Here is a 26,726-nt window from a genome sequence, read left to right on the forward strand (position 1 = left end):
TCTCATGTCTGCTATTCTCAATGAACACCACATCACTTGCATCCGACTATTATGTTTGATTCTGGCCAGTAAATCCTCCCATGACTGGCGCTATTTCCAGTTCCTCAGCCTGGAATGGGGACGAACAAGGACCGACAAGAGCTACTGGCCTATTTGTCTCATGCAGAATCCCATAACCAGGCCTGTTTCTGCACAGGAAGGATGCAGTCCTGTGTGGAACCAGAGGAGGAGAATGCAGGGAAACATGGGTACCCTGTGTACTCGTACTTTGGGGGTCAGTATCGCTAAGTGGGTTCCATCCAAACCATAATCCTCCCCTCAGAGACTTTCTAAAAGTTACATGTGTTAGTATGCACTCCAAGAGTCCATTTATAGTGAAACACATACCTGGGGTAGCTTCAAACAGCAATAAATGTGATTTTGTATTTCCTCTCTCCATTGAGTCTTCATCTGCAGTATTTGTATCCAGTCCTAGGAATGATGGAGGCACAGACTGACCCCGCTCATCAGGACAGAGCAGTTCTGCCTTGCAGTTCTGATGTTGATGCTGTGATTCAGGGTGCAGTGGTTCGAGTATGCTGTTCTGATCTGAACCCTCTGCATCAGTACAGGGAGGTTCTAGCTTGTACTTTTGATCTGAACCATGTGCATCTGCACAGGTCTGTTCTAGCTTGTCGTTCTGGTCTGGTTCCTGTGATTCAGGGCGCATAGATTCTAGCTCGTAGTTCACGTTTGGATCCTGCGCATAAGAATGTTCCTGCTCCAAGCATAGGTGTTGCTGTAGGCACTGGGTTTGTTGTGACCCCAAATCATCAAAGGGCAATAGCCCAGACTCTAAGTGTTCGTCTGATGACATCCCATCAGGTGACATGGCTTGTAGGCTGCGATTCTCCTGAGGTTCTTGGAAATCAAAACACATCAATTCTTCCTCCAAGGGATCATCAGGTCCATTCCCATCTGGTAGCGTGGGTTGTATATGGGGGTTTGGCTGTGGTTCGTGTCCTTCCGGAAACAGTGGGTGTTGGCAGAGGTTCTGTTGCTGGTCCCAGGTATTAGTAGACAATGGTGATGGTTCTTGCTTCAGGGGCTCATCTGGCTCCCACTCTTCTGGGAACGCCGTCTGTACGCTCTGGTCTTGCTGTAGTGTCTGCCCATCAACAAATATTGAGTGAAGACACAGCTTTGCCTCCTGTGATTTGCCTGGAGGATCTGTCTGAGGGCACCGGGATAGAGGACAATCCTGCTGTACTCCATTTCTATCTGGAAACCCAGGTTGCAAGCACTGGTCCTGCTGTGGGTGATGTCGATCAGGAAACATTGGCTGTAGACAGCTCCTCTGGGCACACTTGAACATTGGTCGGAGAAGAGAGCGTACAGTCCTGCTTTGGTGCATGCCCATCATAACATACTGTCTGAAGACACAAGCTTGGTTCCCCTGGCCTGTCCAGTTGAGGTGTTGCAGGAGACCGGCTAACAGCACAATCTCTAATGCTCGCCGAACAGACCATCTCCAGAGACACTGCACCATTATCTAGATAACCTTGATCCTTTTCTATCCAGATTTTCTTAATCAGCCCAGCGACTCTAGAAGGTACGTCCTCCACAGTATTCATCAAGTTATCCAGTTTGGCTTCCAACTCCTCCAGCATGGATAGAAGGATAATGTGGGGCAGGTTCTCCGAAAGGGTTTCCAGGCCCTGGTCCCTCTGAGCATCATTTCGGGATATTGAAGTTGAGACGTCATGGAGAGGTAAAGACGGGACTGTGGCTCTTACGGGTTCACATGAACACTGCGCTGTCACTTTCTTTTCTGGAGCCCGTCTTCTGCCCATTCTGGTAAATTGATGTGCAAGTCTCAAGTGTCTGCAGAGGAGAGGAAAGGAGAAAAGACAACACGTTATCACAGGGCAGTTAGGTCAAAATACTCCTGATCAAAGAAAATTGCGAATTTCTAAAATCTGAAAAAAAAAGAATCATTAAAATTTCACAATACCCACAACATAGTTCATATATTATGAAAGGCACGGATTTAAAATGTGTTTCCAACATTACGTCTGTTCCTTGGTCTGCTCAAATAGTACACTGTGCAACCAGAAAAAGCGAATACTGTAACAGCCTTGCAGCAATGAAAGGTTTATAATACCCTGGCAGACAAGACTGCGCTATCATCCTCACTTGCACTGTACACCTCTCTTTTGCAGTATTCAGGTCAGTGACTGAAGCACGCGCCAACATACCAAACCTCTACAGGATCTACAAAACGCTTGTTATGTCATTGCATATATAGAGAGCATGTTCAACCTGGGGTTTCTTGGAACTGAATCAGAAATACATAAAAGAGGAGAAAACGAACCATAACGGGGAAGAATCTAGTCTGAATAGGCTTGTGGGCTGTCAGATTTCTGGATGAAAGGAACTTGTAACAAAGCTGCGTCCACCTGATCTGATCCTCTGTAATTTTGCAATAGCAAGTAAATTCAAGCGAGCAGATCTCTGCTTTTGCACGGGTGTATGCATTTCCACCTGGTTTGCAATGAAGTGAGGGGCTAGACCTCTCACCCCTTTAGGGCTGAGGCAGAGGGTCTCGGAGTGGATTTGTTATTTGAAAATAGGTGTGGCGCGTGCCCACCTCTGAAGATGATGTAGTACACAAGCTGCGTCGCTGTGAATTATTTGCAGTCTATGAATGGTGATATTGGGTATTCTTAATAAACTCTGTTGGCATAATGCGATCTAGATAGGACTGCGGCCACCGCTATTGATTTTCTCGTCTAAAGTGGGAGGAGTGGGGTTAGTTTCTAAAGTAGTTTCAGCACAAATCTGCATTTAGATCCTACTGCTCCAGCAGCTGGATCTTGCTAAGATTACTATTGATTATCACTCAGAGGCTTTTAGCTGTGGGTTAGGCTACGGTAACAATCTAATTTTTGTTGGAGAGTAAAGTTGGCTCCAAACGTTGGTCTTATTCTTTCAAATTACAATCTCAGTTTGGTCAATATTCAGTTTTAGCTGATTGAACCTCACCAAGTAATCATCAAATTGCTTCATATTTTGAGACTGGAGTGGTGAGGCTGACATTCCATTGATAAGAATTATCTGAGAGCTGGTGTATTTATAAAGCCTGGAACCTCTTGAAGATAGTTCTCTGACCAATAGTTTTTGCAGTTTAGGGGAGCAGAGATATTGGCCTATAATTCCTGGTTATATCCGGGACTTCTCCCTGGTTTTTCAGTAACGTGAGCGCTACAACATTATGAAACGAGCTTGGAGCGACAGCTTGAGCTGCTGAATTGATGAAAACGCTCTGCAGGGGATTGCTCAAGACCTGGCTTTTCGACTAAGACGCAGCACCCTCAACGCCCAAATATCCTCGCGGTACGCTTTATAAATGCTGATTGATTGATTGATTGTTGAGGTCAGAGATTCTATGACTGCTGGAGGGCAAGGGTCAGTTGGTGACCTGAATTTGACCTTAATCATAAATTCATGAAGCCTGTTTATTTCTTCAAACAAGGATAAGGAGAGTAGAGTTATTTTCAAACTCAACTTCAGAATTATTGCTGCTGTATTTGTTTATACTATCTTTAAAGAATGTTTTTGTTAAGTATTTGGATTGTCACAGAATGCCTTGATAGGAGTCAGGGAAGTTCTCATTTCATCTGGGGGCGACTAATCATTCAGGATATCAAAAAACAATTTTCATTTGCTGCTAAGATTTTATTTGCCTATTAAGAGGACTTTGCATGGAACAGGTTTGCCTTTATATTCCACAAGCTCAACTTTAAATGTGATTTTGCTCTCTTCATCATCCCTTTCCCGCCAGTGTCCACGCAATGCAGGTTTCGCCTCCTTTAACTCTGGCTTGTACCAAGGCACTGGTCTGGTGCGGTTTATAACACGCTGTTGGATTTGAGGGGTGTGGGTCACTAGCATGTCTGAGCCACAGAGTGGATTATTGACTTTGGAGAGAATGTCTTCAATTGATGGGAAGAGGGGGGAGGGGTTTGAAAGTGTTGTTAACACTGGCTCTGTATTAATGTATCGCCATGCGTGTATGGTTTCATTTCCTGCTTGTGGATCAAGCTAGAAAAATCTACCGAAATACAAATGCTGATCAAATACTGATTGGACCGTATGCAAGGAAGGATGATTATATTCAGTCAATTCGAATTATACGCCCAGATCAGATCTAAGGGATTACTTTTTTTGTGATCCGAGCATGTAATGTGTTGGTGTAAATTCAACATCAATAATTCAGCATATTCATTACCTTTAGGGACCGAGTTGTCGTCATCAATTCGAAACTTGAAAAAGGAAAGCTGATCTACACCTTCAGTTTGAGTAATTTGTTTCAGAGATGTTTGGATCCGGGGGCGTGGCTTGAGCACCGATGGGAGAGGCAGCGTGAGCAGATAGCTCCGTGCCGGATCCCGGAAAATATCCTGCTAAAATCTCCTGGCACTTGGTGAAATTGAAGCAGCGAGGGTCGGAACATCAGGGCTTCTGAACCCGACCGACATCGTGACACTCGGCAGCCCAGGCGCGACACAGGCACAGATTTTGCTGCCGGCGCAACCCTAGAGGAAGCGGCAAGATGGCAGACGGAAGCAGCGAGTGAGGACGAGCCGGGCAGGTGATCTTGCTGACACGGGCGGCGAGTGAGCATAAAGGGAGCTCGGAGCCCAGAAGGTACGACCGGATGCCCTTGATGAGTGAGCGGCGACACTGACGAGAGGGGAACCCTGGTCCCAGGAATAGGCGATGAGCTCCGAGACGGTCCTAGATCCTAAAATGGCGGCTGGAGGGCTGTAAGACCCCTGGGCACTACGTTGGTGACTCTGAGGGCTGGAGAGGTGGAGTGCAGCGGCCGATGCGTCAGCACCTGTGCAGCTATGTTTGGTATCTGATTGCCGGCAGGGACGATGAGACGATGAGAACTGGGAGCCGAGGGAACACGGAAAGTCCTGCCGGAGCAGCATGGCAATCGCAGACTGAGACAGATCTGGCGCCCGGAGGCCCTGAATGTCGCCAGCCAGTCCCACCAACTGACAGGAAGAGTGAATGACTAGCGGTGGTGCCCATTCACAGTGCCCGGTAAGTGTAGTGAAGTGGGCCCGCACCCGGTACTACGGAGGTGGGAACGGGTGAGCGGGTCTGCGACATTGCATGAACAGGAGCAGAGGCGCGCACCCGGAGGAATCGAGCAAACGTGTGGGCACGAGTTGGGACTGACACAGAACGCAGACACATAGCAGTCCAGGCCCAGAGTGCGCTGCGGACAGGGGAGAAGTGCGCATTTGAGCCCTGTGGACGCCAAAAGGGGCAATTGAAGTTCTACAGAAGGGCATCACTCGGAGTCATTGGGCACGACACGCACCGGAAAAGGAGACCACACTATTGAGAGCTGTGCAGCGCACACTGTGACAGGGGCCGTGAATCCGCACAGGGCACAACTGGGTGCGCAGCAGGACATAAACACCACGAAATCTGGGTGAAGGGGCAAGTGGGCCCAAAACGGTGAGAGGCGCGGGGGTCTCCGGGCTTTTCCGGGATTGGCTGTGGAACTAGGGTACTGTCGCTGGGGGCTGCCTGATGATAGTTCTTTGGTTTATTAACAGTGAGATAGTGTGAGCTTTACCAGCTGAAATAATCATAGGGTGCGAGTCCTGCCAATCTCTCTATAATTGTTATGTTATGTTATGTTATTCGAATTTTTGAACGCACAGCTGCCCCAGCCAAGGGGCGTCCCGGCGCTATATTTGGTACAGATAACACAACTGATAACACAAAAGATGGGAATAATTAATAAGGCAGAGGGAAGAGGTAAGTTTTAACAGCTTTCCTGAAGGCAAAAAGGTCCTCCAGTGAGCGAATGTGGGCCGGGAGTGCATTCCATAGTTTAGCGGCCAAGACCGTAAACGACCGGCCACCCAGACGGCATTTTTTAAAACGGGGAACCAGTGCCAAATTTTGTCCGGCAGAACGGAGGCTGCGCAAAGGGGTATACAAGGACAAAAGGTGCTGAAGTATGATGGGGGTGCCAAACTTAAGAATTTTAAATGAAAAGCAGAGGGCCTTGAACTCTATGCGTCTGGATACTGGCAGCCAATGCAAGTTGGAAATTGTGCTACGGGCTGAACAGAAGCGCGGTAGGCCAACCAGGGCCCGAGCTGCCGCATTCTGCACCAGTTGGAGTCGCAGAACGTCCGCCTGGTTGGTGCCCAAAAACAGAGAGCTCGCGTAATCGAGCCTCGATAGTACACTAGCTTGGATCACCATCTGGCGGGTAGGGGCATCAAAAAATTTGAGGATAGGCCTCAGACCTCGCAGGATACCAAAGCACATGGACGCCACCTTCTTAGTATGGAGCGAGAAGGTTAATTTGGAATCCAGCCAGACGCCAAGATTTTTAAGTTCAGTGACCGGTTTTGGGGGGATCCCAGCTCCTTAGGCCACCAGCTAGCGCCCCACAGATCAGGGTGTTTCCCTAGGACCATCACCTCAGTTTTGAGGGCGTTAAGTTGTAAACAATTGGCAGTAAGCCAATTAGCAACAGCCCTCAAGCCCTCCGCAAAGTTCGATGCCAGTTGGTCAGAGTCCCCATTAAGAGCCACTGCCAACTGGGTATCATCGGCGTATGATACCATAGTGAGACCCCAACTCTTCGCCACCTCCGCCAGAGGTTGAACGTACAGGTTAAAAAGAGTGGGGCTCAACGCCGATCCTTGCGGGACTCCTTTGGTGATAGCATGGGACTTAGATCTAAATGGTGGCACCACAACCTGAAAAGATCGTTCCGAGAGGAACGATTGAAACCACTCCAACGCCTTTCCTGAAATGCCTGCCTCACCAAGCATACGAATGAGAATGGTATGGGATACAGTGTCAAAGGCGGCACTTAGGTCCAAAAGGACCAGTGCCGCCGTTTGACCTGTATCTAGTGCAGAGCGGAGATGTTCCACCATAAATAAAAGTGCCGTCTCTGTACTGTGACCAGATCTAAAACCATTCTGTGTCGGATCCAAAAGGTGTGCAGAAGCCAAATGATTTGTTAAGATGTTATTCACATGGGCCTCTGTGATCTTTGCCACCCAAGGGAGAAGGGAGATAGGTCGATAACTCTCCGACTTCAACGGATCCAATCCGGGCTTCTTTATAATGGGCATGACACAGGCAGCCTTCCAACTAGGGGGGACAGAGCCGATGGTGAGGGACTGCTCCACCAGATGGCGAATAGGAGGAAGGCAAAGGGACGCCGAGTCCAAAAACTGGGCAGGTCTCAAAGGGTCGTCCGGAGAGCCAGATTTGACTTTGGCCGCTAGGTGATTAAACTCCTGCTCCGATGGTATGGAGAGGGAGGCCAAACACTGAGAAGTACGCAATATCAAAGGCGTACTGTCAGGGTCAACTTTAGGAAAAGAGCAGTAGATGACATTTACTTTCTCCACAAAGAAGCTGGCTAACGACTCACAGTGGGCTAGAGAACTGACTTCCGTAATAGGAAGTCTGTTCACTGTGAGCTCCTTCAAGACTTTAAAAACCAGTTTGGACGGATTTGAGCTCGCCTGGAACTCCCGTGCATAGTAATCAGCGCGGGCCCGGCAGACGGCTCTATGATATAACTTTACCTTAGCCAGATAGCTGACCTTCAGGTCTTTATCGTAGTTCTTCCTCCATGCTCTTTCAGCTTGTCGGCAGGTAGCTTTGATACACCTGAGTGCCTCCGTGTACCAGGGGTTAGGCAGAGCATGTCTATTCCTGCTCCAGCTGGCTGGGATTAATTCGTCAAGGACTTTAACAATCCAAGCGCAAAAGGTGGTATAACCGGTTGCAACGTCATCTGAATGGACCCGAGGTGTAGTGATTAACAGACGATGGAAATCCTCCAATTTGAGCTTTTTCCAGGGCCGCCTGAAAGATGTTTTAAACCGCTTCCCAGTAAATTGTGTCACCATTGTGACAGAAAGCTCAATGAGGTGATGATCACTCCAACCCATAGGTCTAGGGGGGGGAGACCTCGACCAGTTGGAGGTTTGTAAAAACCGGGTCGAGGATGTGACCTCCATCATGGGTCGGATGGCGGACCAGTTGAAGTAGTTGTACTGCTTCCAGATCATCCAGCAGAACTCTAACCGCAGGTACCTCCATGGCATCAAAGTGTATATTGAGGTCGCCGAAGATGGTGAAGTTGGAAAAGAGCAGAGAGAGAGAGCTTACCAGCTCAGGAAGGGCTATCCTGAACGCACTGTCACTACCTGGAGGGCGGTAAATCAAAAGACCCGACAATGTTTGATGCCGACTAAGGCTGATAGAAAAATGGGCACACTCAGCACCAGCCAGGGTCATCGGCTTCCAAGTACAAGTAAAGCAAGTTTTGAAAGCCACGGCTATACCTCCACCTCTCCCCTTGCGGTTTAATGTGTGAATAGCATAGCCCGGGGGCAGGGCCAGATTAATGGTGGCCGTGTCCTCATCGCCAAGCCAGGTTTCCGTCATAAAGAAGACATCGGGGCTTTCTAAGGAGATTAGTTCATAAATATCTCGGTGATGTTTTGACAAGGATCTGATATTCATATGCCACAGTTTACCAGTAATGGGGGTGGAGGTTCCCTCTTACGAGGCGGTGGTGACTGGCTTGGAGCCAGCGTTGGAGCCGATAGTACCCACCATCCACATGAACACGTATGAGGTCCACACAGAGGGTGCTGAGCTGCGTGTAAGCACGGGGGCAAACATCGTCTGATCGAGTGAAGAGCTTGACTGGAATATTGTCGGATCATACTCACAGTACAATAGAGTCCCGCCACGTCCTGCGTCTCCCTTGCGCGGACGAGCGCAGACGGGCAGGACTCTGGCACGACTCCGGCACAGCGAAGGCGTCACAACTGCACGTCCCGCTGCGCGGGAGAGGGGAGCTTTAAATAGGCCGACCAATCTCGGCGCAAGCGCGAGTACGCTCCAAGATGGCGCCCGTAGTTCCAAATATGAGCCCAAGGCAAGATGGCGCCCACAGGACCACCCTCGGGACCAGGACCCACCAAATGGCGGTGAAATTAGCTTTTTAAATGCGGTGAGAGGGAAGGGAGCGAACCCAACCGAGCCCCGCTAAAAACAGGGGAAAATTGAGTGAACAAGCACTGAAAGCAAATACAAAACAGGGAAATTTAAAAACCAGAAGCGCCAGCAGCAGCGCGTGCGCAGCAATGGTCGGATCTGTTCAGGCTGCCAAATGAGTGGGTCCGCCTTAAATAGGCCGACCAATCTTGGCGCCAGCGCGACTACGGTCCAAGATGGCGCCCGTAGTTCCAAATATGAGCCCAAGGCAAGATGGCGCCCACAGGACCACCCTCGGGACCAGGACCCACCAAATGGCGGTGAAATTAGCTTTTTAAATGCGGTGAGAGGGAAGGGAGCGAACCCAACCGAGCCCCGCTAAAAACAGGGGAAAAGTGAGTGAACAAGCACTGAAAGCAAATACAAAACAGGGAAATTTAAAAACCAGAAGCGCCAGCAGCAGCGCGTGCGCAGCAGTGGTAGGATCTGTCCAGGCTGCCAAATGAGTGGGTCCGCCTTAAATAGGCCGACCAATCTCGGCGCGAGCGCGAGTACGCTCCAAGATGGCGCCCGTAGTTCCAAATATGAGCCCAAGGCAAGATGGCGCCCACAGGACCACCCTCGGGACCAGGACCCACCAAATGGCGGTGAAATTAGCTTTTTAAATGCGGTGAGAGGGAAGGGAGCGAACCCAACCGAGCCCCGCTAAAAACAGGGGAAAAGTGAGTGAACAAGCACTGAAAGCAAATACAAAACAGGGAAATTTAAAAACCAGAAGCGCCAGCAGCAGCGCGTGCGCAGCAGTGGTAGGATCTGTCCAATTAAAACTTCAAGACACATGGAGGTTTATGAGAAGCCCTCAAGCAGGGAACTATACCCGTACCGCACAGAGTAACAACTAATCACACAAGATGAAACCAAAGAACAAGAAAGAGGAGGCTGCGGAGCAGGATGACACTCATGGCGCAGAGAGTGGACCCGAGGAAGCGATGTCAGAAATAGGACTGCGTCAACACCTTGATAAGATACTTGAGGCCATAGCGGCAACAAAGGATGCCCTTCAGCAGGACATTGCGCAGGTTGCGACAGGGTTAGGGCTCCTACGTGCGGACCATTCGAAGCTGGCTGATAAGAGTGAAGGAGCCCGATTTGGCCATACAGGGCATGAAGCCGGCGCAAGCTACCATAGAGGCCAAGCTGGGAGATGCTCTAGGACGTTTGGCAATGTTAGAAAAGAGAGCTGAAGATTCTGAAAGTAGGAACCGGCGCAATAACATACGCGTGGTGGGCCTGCTGGAAAAAACAGAGGGAACTGATATGGTTGCCTACTTGGAGACCTGGCTCAAATCAGAGGTCGCCACGGAGGGGCTATCTCCATCTTCACACTTGAGAGAGCTCACAGGGTGCCAGCTCGGCAACCGCAACTTGGCCGTCCTCCTCGACCTGTGGTGGCTAAACTACTGCACTATAAAGATAGAGATATACTGATCCAAAGTGCACGTGAGGCAGGTCCCTTCAGAGTGGGTAATGGCACAGTCACAATATTCCCACACTACACCCAGGAAATACAAAGACGTAGGGCCTCCTATCTGGCAATTAAAAAAGAACTCAGAGAAGAGGGGATCCAATACTCACTGATATTCCCAGCAAAATTGAGGGTGATAGTGGATGGCACGACCCAGTTCTTCCTGACACCCGAGGACGCATGGACATGGCTCGAGACATACAGAGCGGGCACTGATCGTCAGGCTCAAGGACGCTCAGGTCCACGTAAACCATCTCAGATGCGCAAGTCCCAGCGTCTCCGGAAAAAGAATAAAATTCTGAAGAAGCAGCTGCTGACTCAAATGGCGATCGAAAGGCAAGGAGCATTGGCAGCGACGGCGAAGATAACGGGTTCGCAGAGAACTGAGTCAGCAGTGGGCACGGAATCCAATAAAGATAAGAGGAAATCGGACACGGAGCTATCGGAATCAGACAGTAATAGGGGACCTGTGGTCACGCCAGGAACAGCAGAAGGACTGTTGGATGAATAGCCTATCTAAGCACATGCCGGAAATTGGAGGGCCGCCACGAACTGCTATATAGGGTTACCGTGCCTGGAAGCGATGAGGACCAGAACGATTACAGAATCTTACCATATGGGATCTAGGGCTGCGGGGCTTGAGCGAAGGCTGCTGCCTGTTGGGGCCGAGTTACCCTTCCATTGCCCATAAGGCAACCTGTGGTGACTACTACAGGATAGAACTGTGTGTATTGTTGAGAAGTTTGGATGGGAACTGATAGCTTGTCATTGGGTCCTGTTCTGGGGGGGAGGGCTGAGGGGGTTACAGGGGATGTTGGCATTTGGGGGTCTGATGGTGGTGTGGGCACATATTGCAGGTACAACTTGAGGCAGCGAAGCAAGCGCAATGGCAACGTTACCTGATTTGAAATGCATCACATGGAACGTGAGGGATTTGCACACAATTACTAGGCGCCATAAGGTTCATGCGTATTTGATGAGGAGAGGAGTCCACATAGCTCTACTACAAGAGACACATCTTACTAGAGCGGAAGGCCAAGCGCTGCAGCGCAGTTGGAGGGGACAGGCGTTCAGTACAGCGCATTCGGTGTTTGCCAGGGTAGTGCTCATATGGATAAGGGCGGGCTTCCCTTTTCAGGCCACCAGACATGTGTTGGATCCAGAGGGCAGGTATGCTGCGGTAGAAGGAAGGCTGAATGGTAGGGATATTGTATTATGTAGTATATACGCCCCAAATGTAGACCAAGCTTGTTTCTTGGATAGCTTATCAGGCGTGCTGGCACTTTATTTGGCTGGTCCTGTGGTGGTGGTTGGGGATTTTCATGCCATAGCAGACGTAGAGATGGACAGATCGCATCCTCCTCTAGCTAACGCACCGGTTCGGAAATTAGCCAAACATAGATCTGATTGGCAAGAGAGATGGGGGCTAATGGATGTATGGCGGGTGCAACATCCTCAAGACAGGGATTATTCTTTCTTTTCATCCATACATGAACTTCATGTTAGAATTGATGCAATTCTCTGTTCCAGTTCGATTGCTCTCGTGGCAGCACACACTGAACACCTTACCAGAACTATCTCTGATCACAACCCGTTGTTGCTGTCGATTAACTGGCAGCGATCCGCGATTCCGACATGGTGCCTGCGCCCCGAAACTCTGGAGAATCAGGTCTTTAGAACTGAAATAGGTGAGGGCATCGAACATTATTTTCAAGAAAATCGGGGAACGGCTTCTACGAGAGCACTCGAGTGGGAAACATTTAAGGTGGTCGTCAGGGTGCTGTGTATTAGCAAATACTCGGGAACTAGGAAGACGGTGCTTGAGGATATAAGGAAAGCAGAAGAGAAACTGAGAGACTTAGAACAACAGAGGCCAGAACAGTCGGCGCTCCAGGGACAGCTATTAAAGGCGAAGGAAATGCTTGCGGTTGAAGTTGAGCGATTGCGCAACTTTGATCATGAAGGCTAACTGTCGAAGGTTCATGCAGAAGGAGACAAGGTCGGTACATTGTTAGCCAAGTTAGCAGACCCAGTACCAAAGACTGGCCCGATTATGAGAATAGAATCGGATACCGGCCTACTGGTCCACTCGCAGGCGCAGGTGATCTCATGGTTCCTCACTTATTATGAATCTCTGTATAGCAGTAGGCTGGACGCTGCAGAAACGGACGTAGAGGGGCATTTAGAGGGGATTTCGCTACCTCAGCTAGACGCAGACCAGGCAAAACTACTAGGGCAGGATATCACTCTAGCTGACATCCGCAGCGCAATTAAACACATGGCCCGGAATAAGACGCCGGGGCCTGATGGGCTGCCCGTTGAATTCTATGCCCAATATGTCGATATTCTGGTGCCCCGCTTAGTGGAGATCTACAAGGAGGCAGGGGAAGTAGGCCAACTACCACAGTCGATGCGTGAAGCATTGGTTATTCCTCTCTTGAAACCGAGACGATCAGATATAGATGTAACCTCTTATAGATCGTTGTCCATGTTGACAGTAGACTATAAGATTCTGAGAAGGATACTGGCGACCCAACTCCTTCCATATATGACCACGCTGGTACACACAGATCAGGCGGGATTTATCCCGACTAGGAACACTGCTTCGAATATAAGACGCCTCCTAAGGATTCTAGCTGAGAGCTACGATGACCTGCACTCACCAGCGGTCCTCTCTATAAACATAGAGAAGGCGTTTGATAGCCTGGAATGGGCTTTCCTACATTAAGTGCTGGAACAATTCGGACTGGGCGACCAGTTCGGGAACTGATCGAGAGTGTTGTACGCCTCGGCCGTCGCCAGGGTACGGCTGGGGGAGGTGATATCCGACCAGTATCCGGTTATGAGAGGGACAAGGCAGGGCTGCTCGTTGTCGACACTGCTATTTGCGCTAGCAATGGAGCCCCTGGCGGTTCAGGCGCGAGCGGGAGTGGCCTACCGAGGACTGCAGATCCGTGGCATACCACACCATATTTCACTGTACGCAGATGATTTGCTTCTCTTTTTGAGAGATACGGAGCAGGCTTTGAAGGGGACGACCTCTTTATTATCACAATATGGAACTGTGTCGGGACTCAAGGTAAACTGGAGCAAGACGTGCCTTTTCCCGATCCGTCGGGGAACGAGCCCACCACTTTTAATAGGTGAGATCACCTGGGAACCAACATGCTTCACCTATATAGGGGTTAGGATATATGTAGATCTGTTGGAGGGAAATGTAGGGCACTGTATCAGGGCTTGAAGGGATGTATGGCGTTTTGGTCGACACTTCCTCTATCGGTAGTAGGCAGAATCGCTTTACTTAAGATGGTGGCACTCCCCAGACTGCTTTATTACTTCCGCACTTTGCCAATCTGGGTCCCACCACGACTCTTTAAAGAATTGAGGTCATTGACCGTCGGCTTTCTATGGGGCACTGGAAGACGCCGAGTAGCACTGACAACCTCGATGAGGCCCAAAACAGATGGGGGACTGGCGGTGCCCGATTTTGAGCTCTACTAATTGGCAGCACAGCTGCAGGTCCTTACACAACATATAGCGGAGGAATTCCGGGGTCCCGACCATAAGCGAGGACAAGGGATACAACGACACGTCCTCTCTTATGTAGTCCTACAACAAAAGCTTAATTTGAAGGACCTGACCATAGAGGAACGGACCTTGAGGCTCTGCTGGAATAGTAGCCAGCGTAAGGCCGGGGCTTCCCACCCATATGCACCGGAGATTCCATTGGGGATGCTGACGGCGCTTCCACACGGGGGGGATTGGACCCCGTTAGCGGATTGGGAACAACTAGGTCTCCACAGGCGTGTCCTAGATGCTTGGAGGATGTCGACCTGGAACACATGCTATGGCATTGCCCGAATATTGGGAGTTATTGGGAAGACATAGGACGCCTTTTGACTACCATCACGGATAGACAACTAGATTACGATATGGCTGCCTGCTTGTTGCATTGGTTTCCGCACGTGGCTAAAACTAAAATAACCAGCAAGTTTATTGATTTAGGTCTATTGTTGGCCAAACGTGAAATAACTTGGCATTGGAAGTCGAGGGAGGGGCCTTTGAGCAAGCGCTGGCGTACAGAATTCTGTCAGTGGGCAAAGTGTGAGAGTGCGGTCAGGCTCAGACAAGCGACACGCGTAGGTAGTGATAAAGCTTTGGAGATGGCAAGAGCGTGGGAGGCCCTAGTGCAGGCTTTGAAGGACTATCAGCTGGAAGACGGGGATGAATGAGCAATACTCGTGCATGTGATGATACTACAGAGAACATTGATGTGCAAGCTTTCTATACAACTGGTACTATACTGGAACATGAGACGCTGAACGTGCCCACACCACCGAATCTGTAGGGGGGAGGGTGTTAAATGGGAAGGGGGGTGAGTTGGGTATTACCCTGGAGACATATTTGACAGATCTGAATGAGGTGACATATCTTTTATTGTATGGTGACCATAAAAATTCAATAAAATATGTTTGCAAAAAAAAAACAGAGATGTGTGGATCCACTGGTGAATAATTGCTGCTATCTCACCTCCTTTCTCTGAGCTTGTTCTCTTTTGGTCCTCTCGTGTATGGCTTCTGAAGATCTGGAGTAGATTGCTCTGACAACCAGGTTTTAGTTAAGAACAGGATATCCAGCTTAGGAGATTCTAATAATTTGAGTATTTCCACTGTATCATTGACTAGGGAGGGTGGGTTTAGTAAAGCCGCTTTTAACGACTCCTCAATCTGAGGATGTAGAAGAGTTTTATTGTTTGTTGGCCCGCAGTGAGGGCTGTTGAGTGCCAGATTACCCTATATGTGTGGCTGGTATACACGCCATTTGCTTCTAAAGTTGAGACAAGCATGGGGGGATCCTAAAATCTGTGTACCTGAAAGACTTTAGATCTTATGAAGAATATGAGAAATATTGAGTAAGCTACGTCATTCCTGGTCCCAGCGGAAGCAGCCAGGTGTGCCTAGCAGCTAACAGGCTTGTCTTTGGCAAAATGCTTGCAGCACACACGTAAAATGTTCTGCAACAAACACACACACAAAGAAAATTGCTCTTTAAAACGTCCATTCAATTGTGTACTCACAGATATGACACAAACTCCAACTCTCACTCGTACAGCCTCACACCTCATTTATAAATGGATCAATGTAACAAACCAGATATCTCTTAACCACCTAACTTGGACCCCGAAGAACCCGGAAACTATAGGCCCATTGCAAGGATACCTTTCGCTGCAAAGGTATTGGAGAAATTACTGAACAAGCAGCTGGCCCAATTCCTCTCGGACGGAAACGCGTTAGACCACTCACAGTTTGGTTTCCGAGAGGGACATGGCACAGAAACTCAGGAGTGTTCTCGATGCCGGGGGGAAGGCGGCCTTGGTCCTTTTAGACCTTTCGGTGGCCTTCAACGCGGTCAACCACGAGACACTCCTGACTCGCCTCCCTGAAGTCAGAGTCCTCAGTTTTTGAGAACCCAGCTCAAACCATACGAGCCCACCAGGACTCCTAGATCCAGTCAAACAAAACTACTTCAGGTACCTAAACACAGATTGGCAAGATGGGGAGGAAGAAGCTTCATACTGCAAAGAGCTAGGGCCTGGAACCTTCTCCCAATTTCAATCAAAAACAGTCCTTGTCTGCTTTCCTTCAGGAAGGAAGTGAAAACTTGGCTGTTTACGGCTAGTTAGATCTAACCTGGTTGGATCCCGAGTCTTCCGTCTCTGACCCAGCGCCAAGACGCCCAAGGACATTTGCGCGCTATATAAAATTATAAATCAAATCAATCAAATCAAATCTTCAATGCTGCACAATTAAACTGGCATTGTGCTCTGCTGTGCACACACACATGAAACACAATTGATCTCCAGACACAAAGACCTACACACTGGAAAGAAGTAATCAGATGGATCAGTCGCTTACACGCTCATATATAATGTATCCACCCAAGACGACCAATAAGAAACAAACACGTACACACAAATCACTTCCATACATTTTGTAGTGAAAGGTAAGGCTTCGTCCAAGCCATTCACGGGCATCAACTACTCCAAGAGACCTACACCCAGGGTGGGCACAGGGCGAGGAACAGATCACCACAATCACATGTAACACTTCAAATAATCACGGCTCACTCTTCACACAAAGTTCTTGCCGTCTCTTCAACAGAACTGTGACATCACAGAGTCTCTGAGGCAACACCCAATGTGGAATGCTGCTGAGGGAGTTGGAAGGTGTCAGTATCTGAGGAGGAAGCAGATCTGTGGATGGAGCATTCTGTAAGAAATAAACTCCTCCTTTCTATCACCACCATGGACACGCGATACTTCATATATTAGCCACGCGCGGAAATATGGAAAAATGTACAAGGCTTCAATACCGCGTTGTGAAAGTACAAAGGATCTGTTAATTTTATGTTAAAAAAGCCACTGAAGCAGGTGAGAACACCAAAAAACTATGTCACTTCTTCAAAACACTCCACACATCGCATGAGCGCAGCACACCACAACACAAACACAACCTGCCCTGCACTTCACAGCACAAACACAACCTGTGCATCCACCTTACAGCACAAACACAAACTCTGGAGTGTTTAAGGATTACTCTATGTATAGGATTTTATACTGGAATGGTGTGTTTCCAGTACAAATCCTATGCTAGACAGCAAACACACCTCTGGCCTATGGTGTAAAGGTTTTGTGTGGCACTAGGCAGACTGTGTACTAGTGCAGGGGTAGTGAGCAGCAGCGTGCTGTATTTCATAAATCTGGCTCAGCGCTTCTTTCTCCCCCTCACACGTCACAGCGCTGAACTTAACTGCTGCACTGCGGTGCTCTAAAAAAATTAATCTGCTCCGTACGGGTGCATGCGTGGTCTGCCCAGCCTTAACACTCACATTCTCTTGTGCATGCTTGGTCTGCCCAGCCTTAACCCTCACATTCTCTTGTGCATGCGTGGTCTGACCAGCCTTAGCCCTCTCATTCTCTTGCGCATGAGTGGTCTGCCCAGCCTCAACCCTCACCTTCTCTTGTGCATGTGTGGTCTGTCCAGCCTTAAACCTCACATTGTCTTGTGCATGCTTGGTCTGCCCAGTCTCAACCCTCACATTCTCTTGTGCATGCGTGGTCTGCCCAGACTTAACCCTCACATTCTCTTGTGCATGCTTGGTCTACTCTGCCTCAACCCTCACCTTCTCTTGTGCATGCTTGGTCTGCCAAGACTCAACCGCCACATTCTCTTGTGCATGCTTGGTGTGCCCAGACTTAACCCTCACAGTCTCTTGTGCATGCGTGGTCTGCCCAGCCTTAACACTCACATTCTCTTGTGCATGCTTGGTCTGCCCAGCCTTAACCCTCACATTCTCTTGTGCATGCGTGGTCTGACCAGCCTTAGCCCTCTCATTCTCTTGCGCATGAGTGGTCTGCCCAGCCTCAACCCTCACCTTCTCTTGTGCATGTGTGGTCTGTCCAGCCTTAAACCTCACATTGTCTTGTGCATGCTTGGTCTGCCCAGTCTCAACCCTCACATTCTCTTGTGCATGCGTGGTCTGCCCAGACTTAACCCTCACATTCTCTTGTGCATGCTTGGTCTACTCTGCCTCAACCCTCACCTTCTCTTGTGCATGCTTGGTCTGCCAAGACTCAACCGCCACATTCTCTTGTGCATGCTTGGTGTGCCCAGACTTAACCCTCACAGTCTCTTGTGCATGCGCGGTCTGCCTAGTCTTAACCCTCACATTCTCCGTCAGCTGGTGGCAATTACAGTGAAATGAGTGTGTTTCATCACTCTCTCCGTACTTCACCTCACCGTCCCGCTTAACCTATCTCTACTTCTCTATGTACCCCCACCCTCTCTTTTATCTCCGATCTCTTTTCCTCAGCTTCGTCTACCTCACCTTTCATCCAACATACCTCACTCTGCTCCATCTTTCTATACCTCTCTCTCATGTCCTTGCTTCTCTTTCAGTCTCTGTACCTACATCTTTATCTATCACTCTTAACCCTGATCTCTTACACAACTCTCTCTACCTCATCCATATCTCTGGTCCACACTTATTTTGTTTCTCTATTACAACCCGGTATCTCTCCTCCTTCCATTTCCCTTCTCACACAAACTCATCTCTAGTTTACCTCACCTCCATCCTCTCTTCACATCCTTCTACCTAACCTCTCTCACCTTCTCTCTCATTCCTTTCTGTGCCTCACAATTGTCCTCTCCTTTCTAGCTCATTTCTCTCTGCCTCACCTCTCTCTGCCCCACGAATCCCTCACTCACTAAATACATTTTAAATTTAACGCATTATTAGTTCACTGCCTTCTATCTCCACCTTTCTTTCTCACCCTCTACCTCTGTTCCCTTTCCTTCACCTCTCTATATATATTACTTGTTTCTGGCTACCTCAATATCGCTACCTCAACTATTAACAATTCTCTCTTTCTCTCTCCCTCACTCGCTCTTTCACTCAAACACACATCATTCGCTGGACCTCAAACTTTATCTGTACGGATCGCTCTACCATATTGTCTCTTCCTCTTTAATTTTCCCACAACTCGATATCGCCACATTAACATCACCTCTCTTTCTCTAGTTCATATATGTTTTCAAATTCCTCTATTCGCTATACAGCGGTTTCCTTTTTCTACACTTCACTCCTTTCTACTGTCGTTACTTGAAATGTTGTGCTCAACCCCTTTTCATTTTGCTCTCTCTATCGTGCATCATCCACTTCTTGCTGCTTTTAAATCTCTCAAATTCACTTTTTATCTACATTACCTCTCTCTCTCTTCACCACCCCTCCCCCCGGATTACTGTCCTCTTCTGCCTCTCTACATTACCTTCTCCCTACCTGACTCTAAACTCTCCCTATTTCTCTACCTCTCTTTCACATTTTCCTCTATCTACCACTCTTCATCTTTCCATCCGGCTACCTCATATTTTTCTATATACTTTTCCTCTCTCCACCTCACATATCTTTCTACATCATTTCCGTCTCTCCCTTCCACCTCTACTTCATGTCTCTCGCTCTACTGTTCTCAATCAGTCTCAGTGCATCTCCTGTATCCTGGCCGGTCCCATTATCTTACTCAGCAGGGTCACAGGTAACTGTCTAGCTGGAGAGGTTTACACATATATAGAAGTGAAGATGGACAAGGCAGGGGAAGAGAAATAAAGGGGAGTTATTAGATGGGACTGTGAAAATCCACCGAACAGTGCTTTGATTTTTCGTTGCTGTAGAAGGAATGCAATGGTGAAAGGGCTATATTTACGGTAACACATTTTCTGCAACTAAAGCTACAATTTCAAGTGCTATATGCATATGTCTTTTTATTGTAATATTATGCACTAGTCCACTTAACGTAGCAGGTTTCCCTGCTATGGGAATAACAAGCTGGCTGGATATCCACATACAATGTTTTTGCAAGTAAAAGATCTAGACCCAAACTCAAAAATAAATATCTTTATCAATGTTTGCTCAAGCTTCTTTTGATAGTACTTGGCTGGTGGACTCTAGCCAGCTTGGGCTTTAGACGCTTTTGCCAGCCCAGGTTTTGAAGGTTTAACAGGATTCAATCTTTTTTTGGCATCACATGGACTTCAATTGAGCCTAAAAGTGGTAATAAATTCAAATGTATTCCAAACAGGTAGTCTCAAATATGTGTTGCCCGGGGCTCTACAAACCCTTAATATCTCAGTGAACTGTAAGTTATAGTTTCATAAGCTAGTATGAACAAACGTTGCCAACTGAATGCAAAACGACTGCTTCAAACTAAACACAGAAAAAACAAAACTGATCTTCGAGAACAACACCCACTCGTGGAACGACTATTGGGTGGTTTGCTGAACTAGGACCTTCACCCACTCCTACAGACCATGCCCGAAACCTCTACATCCTCCTGGACAAACTCACTACAAATAAAAAAACATCATCGCAGTATCCTTCGCCTGCTACGTCACTCTTTGCATGCTCTGAAAGATCTTCAAATGTCTCCCAATCAGCACCAGACGCACTATCACTCAAGCCCTCGTTATCAGCCGCCTGGGCTACGGCAACACTGTATGCAGGAATTATCACACACACCCTGAAGAGACTGCAGACCATACAGAACTCAGCGGCCAAGCTCAGCTTCGACCTCCCCAGACATACCCACATTACTCCACACCTCAAGAAACTCCACTGGCTCCTCGTCCACAAAAGGTGTCAATCCAGGACGCTGACACACAACTACAAAGCCCTGCAAAACCAAGGACCAGCATACATCAACCACCACCTAAGGTTCCACCAACCCTTCAGACATATGCGCTCCACCTCCCTGTCTCACACCCCTCTGTATCCGCCGAAGCAACCGTAGAGGACGCTCCTTCACCTACCTCGCAGCGAAGTCCTGGAACGGCCCCCTCCAGCCTCAACCTCCATTTAGGGAGGGACTAAAGACCTGGTTGTTCAACTGATTCTCCCGAGCAGCATGGCTACCAGTGCCTAGATACCCTAGTGGGTAATTAGCTGGGCTTTATAAATCTGCTTCGATAAAACCCTCACAATACTTTGGAGAACAAAGTTTGGATATCAAAGAGTTCAATGTATGGAACTGTGGCAAAAGCCCTTAGGAATGTATTAAAAAAGACGATACTAATATTTTTCTGTAAAAATACGCTTTTGTTTCCTTCTAGCACAACTGTTAATCCATTAGAATGATAATCTCCCCCAAATTAAATGTATTTGTGAAAATGAGTAAGAACCCCAAATGGACCCATTCCCAATATAAAGGAGTTTAAACCCACACACTGAGACCAGATTGAATCTTTGCTGTTCTATAACTAGGTCACAAAGTGACCCCATTGCACAGTGCACCGTAAAGTCCTACATTTCAGCAAGGATACATAGCATTCTGGGACGTGTAGTTTGAGTTTAAGCACTGTTAGTATGGCAGACATGCCAACCCTCCCGATTCAGGCGTGAGACTACCGATTTGAAGGCTAGTCTCCCGCCTCCCGATTCCTACAAGCCAAAACCCGATTCCTCGGGGGTTTCAGCTGACAGGGCTTGGTATTGTTTAAAGTGCTAATTCTTCCAGCAAAGAGTGGCGATAAAGGGCCTCTCGATGGGGTGAAAAAAACAACAAAGCGTCATTAACAAGGGAATGGTCTTTTAAAGACCCGTGAAGTACTGGGGGGGGGGGGGCAGCTTTGTGTGTGCAGGGGAAGCTGTTTCAGCCCAGGCTGCCACGGGAGGGGGGAGGGGGGATGGTGGGAGTGGTGCATGCACTGCCAGCGACCTGTGCCAGGCCAGTGTACAACACTTGCATCACCCTCTCTCTGCCTGCCATTGTGCTCCATGCTTCAGAAAGGTAAGAAAAGAACGTGCATTTGCGTTTCAAATGTCCGATCCTGCAGCAGCCACTTCCAAAGCCCATACATGCCAGTAACCCGATTCAAGGCCCCATTCTCCCGATTTTTTTTTTTAAATCTCCCACTTTGCTCTTCTGAAATGTTGGCATGTATGGTATGGGTGCAAAAATATCATAATGCAATGTGCTGTTAATGACCCATGGCTAACTGAAGTGAGTCATATATAATATTGGGCCATGTAGAACTGCCCCAGGCTCTCCCCCGTCCTCCCCCCTCCTCTGGCCCTCCTCCCCCTCCTCGCTCCTCCTTTCCCCTCCTCTGCCCCTCCTCCCTCCTCCTCCTCCTCCCCCTCCTCCCTCCTCCTCCTCCTCCTCCTCTGCTCCCCTCCCCCTCCTCTGCCCCAGTCCCCCTCACCTCCTCCCTCACCTCCTCCCTCCTCCCCCATCCTCCTTCTGACTCCTACCCCCCCCCCTGCCCCCCTTCCCCCTCCTCCTCTGCCCAACGCCTCCCCCCTCTTCTGTCCTGGCCCCTCCTCCCCCCTCCTCTGCCCCACTCCTCCACACTCTTCTGCCCCTGTCTCCCCTCCCTCTTCACCCCTCCCCCCTTCTCTCCCGCTCCTCCTCAGTCTCACCCTCTCTCCTTCCTCTTCCTCTTCTGTAAGAAACAGCACAGTTACACTTCCGGGTCAGCACGTGCTGACGAGCTTCTCCCTGGCCTGTGAGAGTAATAACGGAGTCACTTCCGGGTCACCGGGGGCAGATTCAGCGCCAGCAACAGACTGAGCTTCTCCCTGGCCTTTGCAGGTAATAACGTCCGGGTCAGGGGCGGCAGGGACAGCAGAAGCAGCGGAGGCTGCGGAGCTCTTCTCTTCCTGTGTTATAGTCTCCGGGTCATTTGTGGCAGAGTCAGCACCAGCAGTGAGTCCTGGCCAGGCCCAGCCTCCACTGACTCAAAAGCATACCTTTTTAAATGTATCTTTGTATTAAATGTTTAAACATTTCTCCCCATACAAGAAAAAGAATAAGAGAAAGTAAAGAGTGACAGTTCCATTTATAAATGTAAATGTAAATATACGGACAGCCAAAGTTGTAAGGAAGGTATCCAACTTTCCATCACACTAAATAAACCTGTCAGTTTCCCAAATCATCCTTAGCATTGAGTATCAGGTTGGTAGTTTTCTTCTTTAGAGGCAGGTGTGGCGCAGTGGCCAGAGCAGCTGACTCCGGAGCACGGGTCTTACTGCTCGAACCCCAGCATTGGCCGCAGCTCAGCATCATGTGACTCTGGGCCACAGCTCACTTAATCTCAGTCCTGCCAAGCATCACACAACAGGTGTGACACTCACGCATTTCAGTGCGGTGATCCGCATCATCGCACTGAAATGCAATGTCACGCATACCAGCGGCGCCTGTCACTGTGCCCGGCCAGGCTCTCTCTGCTGCTCCCTCCGAGAGAGGTGCGGCGCCGCCGCCGGCCTGCCCGTCATGTTCCTAAACACTCACACACTGTCCTGCAGCTCTGAGAGCGCTGCAATGTATAGACTCTGCACTCTGCCACCAGGAGCTGCCTGTTGCCCTGGAAACAGAATGCGTCTACGAACATGAATTTTAATGGTGCGGCTGCCTGTGGCGCCAGCGCGGCTCATGACACAGGGGACGGCCTGCCGGTGCCCTGCTCTCGGCCCGACCGGTGATACTGCAGCCAATCATCGACGACGGTGTCACCAGGGGGGGCCCGGGAATAATTAATCCGGATGTGCGGCGGTCAGTCCTGCCAAGCGTCACGCAACAGGTGTGACGCTCACGCATTTCAGTGCGGTGATCCGCATCACCGCACTGAAATGCAATGTCCCGCATACCAGCGTGGCCTGTCACTGTGCCCGGCCGGACTCTCTCTGCTGCTCCCTCCGAGAGAGGTGCGCCGCCGCCGCCGGCCTGCCCGTCATGTTTCTAAACACTCACACACTGTCCTGCAGCTCTCAGCTCTGAGAGCGCTGCAATGTATAGACTCTAAATCTCCCCGACGGCCCCTGTTCCGGGATGTAAATGTAAATGTAAATGTATTGCGATTTATATAGCGCACGTATCACCCGAAGGCATCAAGGCGCTTGCCTTGGGAACCCGTCCTGGTATTCCCCTGTGAGATAACCCCAGCAGGTTATCCACAAGGTGAAAGCCAGGCATCCCGCCGCGAGGGGCCGTAGTGGAGATTAAGCAAGGTATTGCCCAGAGTCGCAGAGTGTGAACCCGTGAGTTGAGTAGGCACCGGAACGAGAATTATCGAGTCCGTGAAATTTTTGAGCCCAAGACCCGCAGAGGCGGGGAATTGAACCCTGGTCCAGGACCGATCTCAGCTTCCGGGTCTGCCGCCTCTAACCCCTGAGCCACACTTCTCTTAGGGGTGATGAGTCGCACTTTACAAATCTGCAATTTAGGGACATGCTTGAGTAAAGGAGGAGTTTGCTGAATTCTATCACTTTTAAGTGCTTTTTTTTTTTTTTTTTTTTTATTTATTTATTTATTTTTTTGGTAAACAATCATTTCCGTGGCCAGGACGAAATCATAGAGTAGATATTGCTCCAGACATAGGACAGGACACAACAATTTTCTATATTAAACATTAAAATAACGAACACCAAACAAGGCGAATGCAGCAATCAAGTCAGCCCAGATGTCAGAGGGGAAGGCTACTAATCAGGAAAACAAAGGTAAATCAATGAGATTCGGCAAGGCCGGGGGGGGGGGGGGAAGCAGGGAGGACAGGAAAATCCTAAAACAGAATGAAAAATTTCGGGAACGTCAGCCTAGGGAGACAGGGTAACATCGGAGGTGTCAACCAAGGGAGGGGTACAAATTTCTCCACGATATGCATTCCATTGACCCAAAATTTTCGTCCACGCCCTGGGTCTGCCCCTAGCCACATAGACGGTCTTCTCTCGGAACATGGACCAGTCCATGTTATCCTCCCACACCGAAACGTCTGGAGGTCGGGATGCGCCCCAAAGTTGCGCAATGTCACGCTTCGCGACCATGTAACCCAAGGTCGCCCATCTAGTCTGGGCCACAGAGTAATCGGAGGGTTCCCACACGTTCAGCAGGCATCGTCGGGCCTCAGGCCGCAGGGCAACACCAGTCACAACAGTCATTACCGCAAGTACATCCACCCAGTAGGCTGCCACCACAGGGCACTCCCAAAGTATATGCATAAAGGTAGCGCTCATCCCACAACCACGCTTACATAAGCCATCCGGGGAAAAACCCATCACAACCAGACGCGGACCAGTCACATACACCCGGTGGAGGATCTTAAGTTGCACCAAACGAAGACGGGCGGGAATGGCGACCTCTTTCGGAGAGGAGAGTGCCGACTGCCAATCCTCGTCATCTAATTCCAATCCGTCACCGACCCACATCTCCCTGAGTCGGAGCAACAAATCAGCGCGAGTATGAATCAATTTTTTGTAAATAAGGGAGATAGTGCTGTCGGGCAGGTGTCCATCTAGTATACGATCTTCAAGGGGGGAGGACTCGGGCAGGGCCACATCAGGAGTCAGAACTGAGGCCAGGGCATGCCGGACCTGCAGATACCGGAAAAACTCTCTATCACTCAAGTCGTATTCTGCCTTAAGGGCCTGGAATGACTTCACGCTACCATTCACACAAACATCACCCACCTTACAAATCCCAATCATATCCCAGCGTTCAAAGCCCTTAGTAGACCAGAGACACCCCAAACGTTCAGAAGCATAAAGCGGAGTCGCCAGCGTCAGTCGATTCTCCCATCCCAAACTCACATTCGCGGCGCGCCACACGTTGACTGCGGTCCTGGACGGGCCCGTAAGATGGCGCCCGGCCGATCTAGAATAAAGCGCTCTATTAAAGTCCCCTCCCGGCAGCTGGAACCTATCCATCTCAAAGGCCGGATCGCGACCCGGCGAATACATCGCGTGGTTAATGGCAGATAGCTGGACAGCCCAGTAATATCTCTTGATGTCGGGGAGCGCCATGCCCCCGTCGTACCAAGGGATGGTAAGTTTCGCAAGGGCTATACGTGGACGCCCGTCCCAAATCAGTTGTCTTTGCAGACTCTCGATCTCTCGGAAATAGGTAGCGGGAATGTCGTCATAAGAATTTTGAAGTGCGTAGAGGAACCTCGGCAAGGACATCATTTTAAAAAGAGCTGCCCTACCCAGAGGAGATAGGGGCAGCTTACGCCAACGGGCCACATCCAGTCGCAGTCTAAGAAGCGGGGGGAGGAGATTACGCTCAAACCGGAGTGAGGGGTCCAGGGTAATAAAAATCCCCAAATACTTGAAGCCAGACTGGACTACCTGGATAGGAAATCTGTCCGGCAAAGGGGGCAAAACACCCGAAAGAACATACACACAGGACTTAGCCCAATTAATAACAAGGCCCGAGTTAGCACCGAACGAAGTAAGAACATCAAATAAGACATTTAAAGATTTACGCGGGGAGGTAAGATATAGAAGAATGTCGTCCGCGTAAAGAGAGACGCGGTCCTCAAAGTCCGGTGACCAACGGATCCCTTTGAGTGAAGGCTCCCATCGAAGCCACGCAGCTAACGGTTCCAAGGCAAGCGCGAAAAGCAATGGAGACAAGGGGCAACCCTGACGGGTCCCCCTACCAAGGCAGAAGGGGACAGAAACTCTACCGTTCACCACAACTTGCGCTAAGGGTTCAACGTACAACAACTTCACCCAACCAATGAACTCAGGTCCAAAACCAAATTTTTCGAGAGCTGCCCAAAGATAGGGCCACTCTACAGTGTCAAAGGCCATCGAGGCGTCT

The 26,726-nt window shown here is 49.4% G+C and overlaps 1 protein-coding gene across 2 annotated transcripts in view; it reads right to left on the reverse strand.

Annotated features, from left to right (window-relative positions):
• LOC144767810 (uncharacterized) overlaps nucleotides 1–22,624 on the reverse strand; it is a 36,206-nt gene extending 13,582 nt beyond the window's left edge. Inside the window, exons 1-2 of one of the 2 annotated variants that reach the window (XM_078651198.1) lie at nucleotides 22,550–22,624; nucleotides 388–1,863 (exon numbers count right to left, since the gene is read on the reverse strand). In XM_078651198.1, coding sequence (XP_078507324.1) covers nucleotides 388–1,528 — 1,141 coding nt within the window. In that variant the 5' untranslated portion in view covers nucleotides 1,529–1,863; nucleotides 22,550–22,624. Of the gene's footprint in view, nucleotides 1–387; nucleotides 1,864–20,940; nucleotides 21,503–22,549 lie in introns of those variants that run through there. The other variant, XM_078651191.1, reaches the window with a different exon arrangement.
• Between the last annotated feature and the right edge of the window lie 4,102 nt (nucleotides 22,625–26,726).

Source organism: Lissotriton helveticus, chromosome 1_1, assembly GCF_964261635.1.
Source record: "Lissotriton helveticus chromosome 1_1, aLisHel1.1, whole genome shotgun sequence".
Lineage (NCBI taxonomy): Eukaryota > Metazoa > Chordata > Amphibia > Caudata > Salamandridae > Lissotriton > Lissotriton helveticus.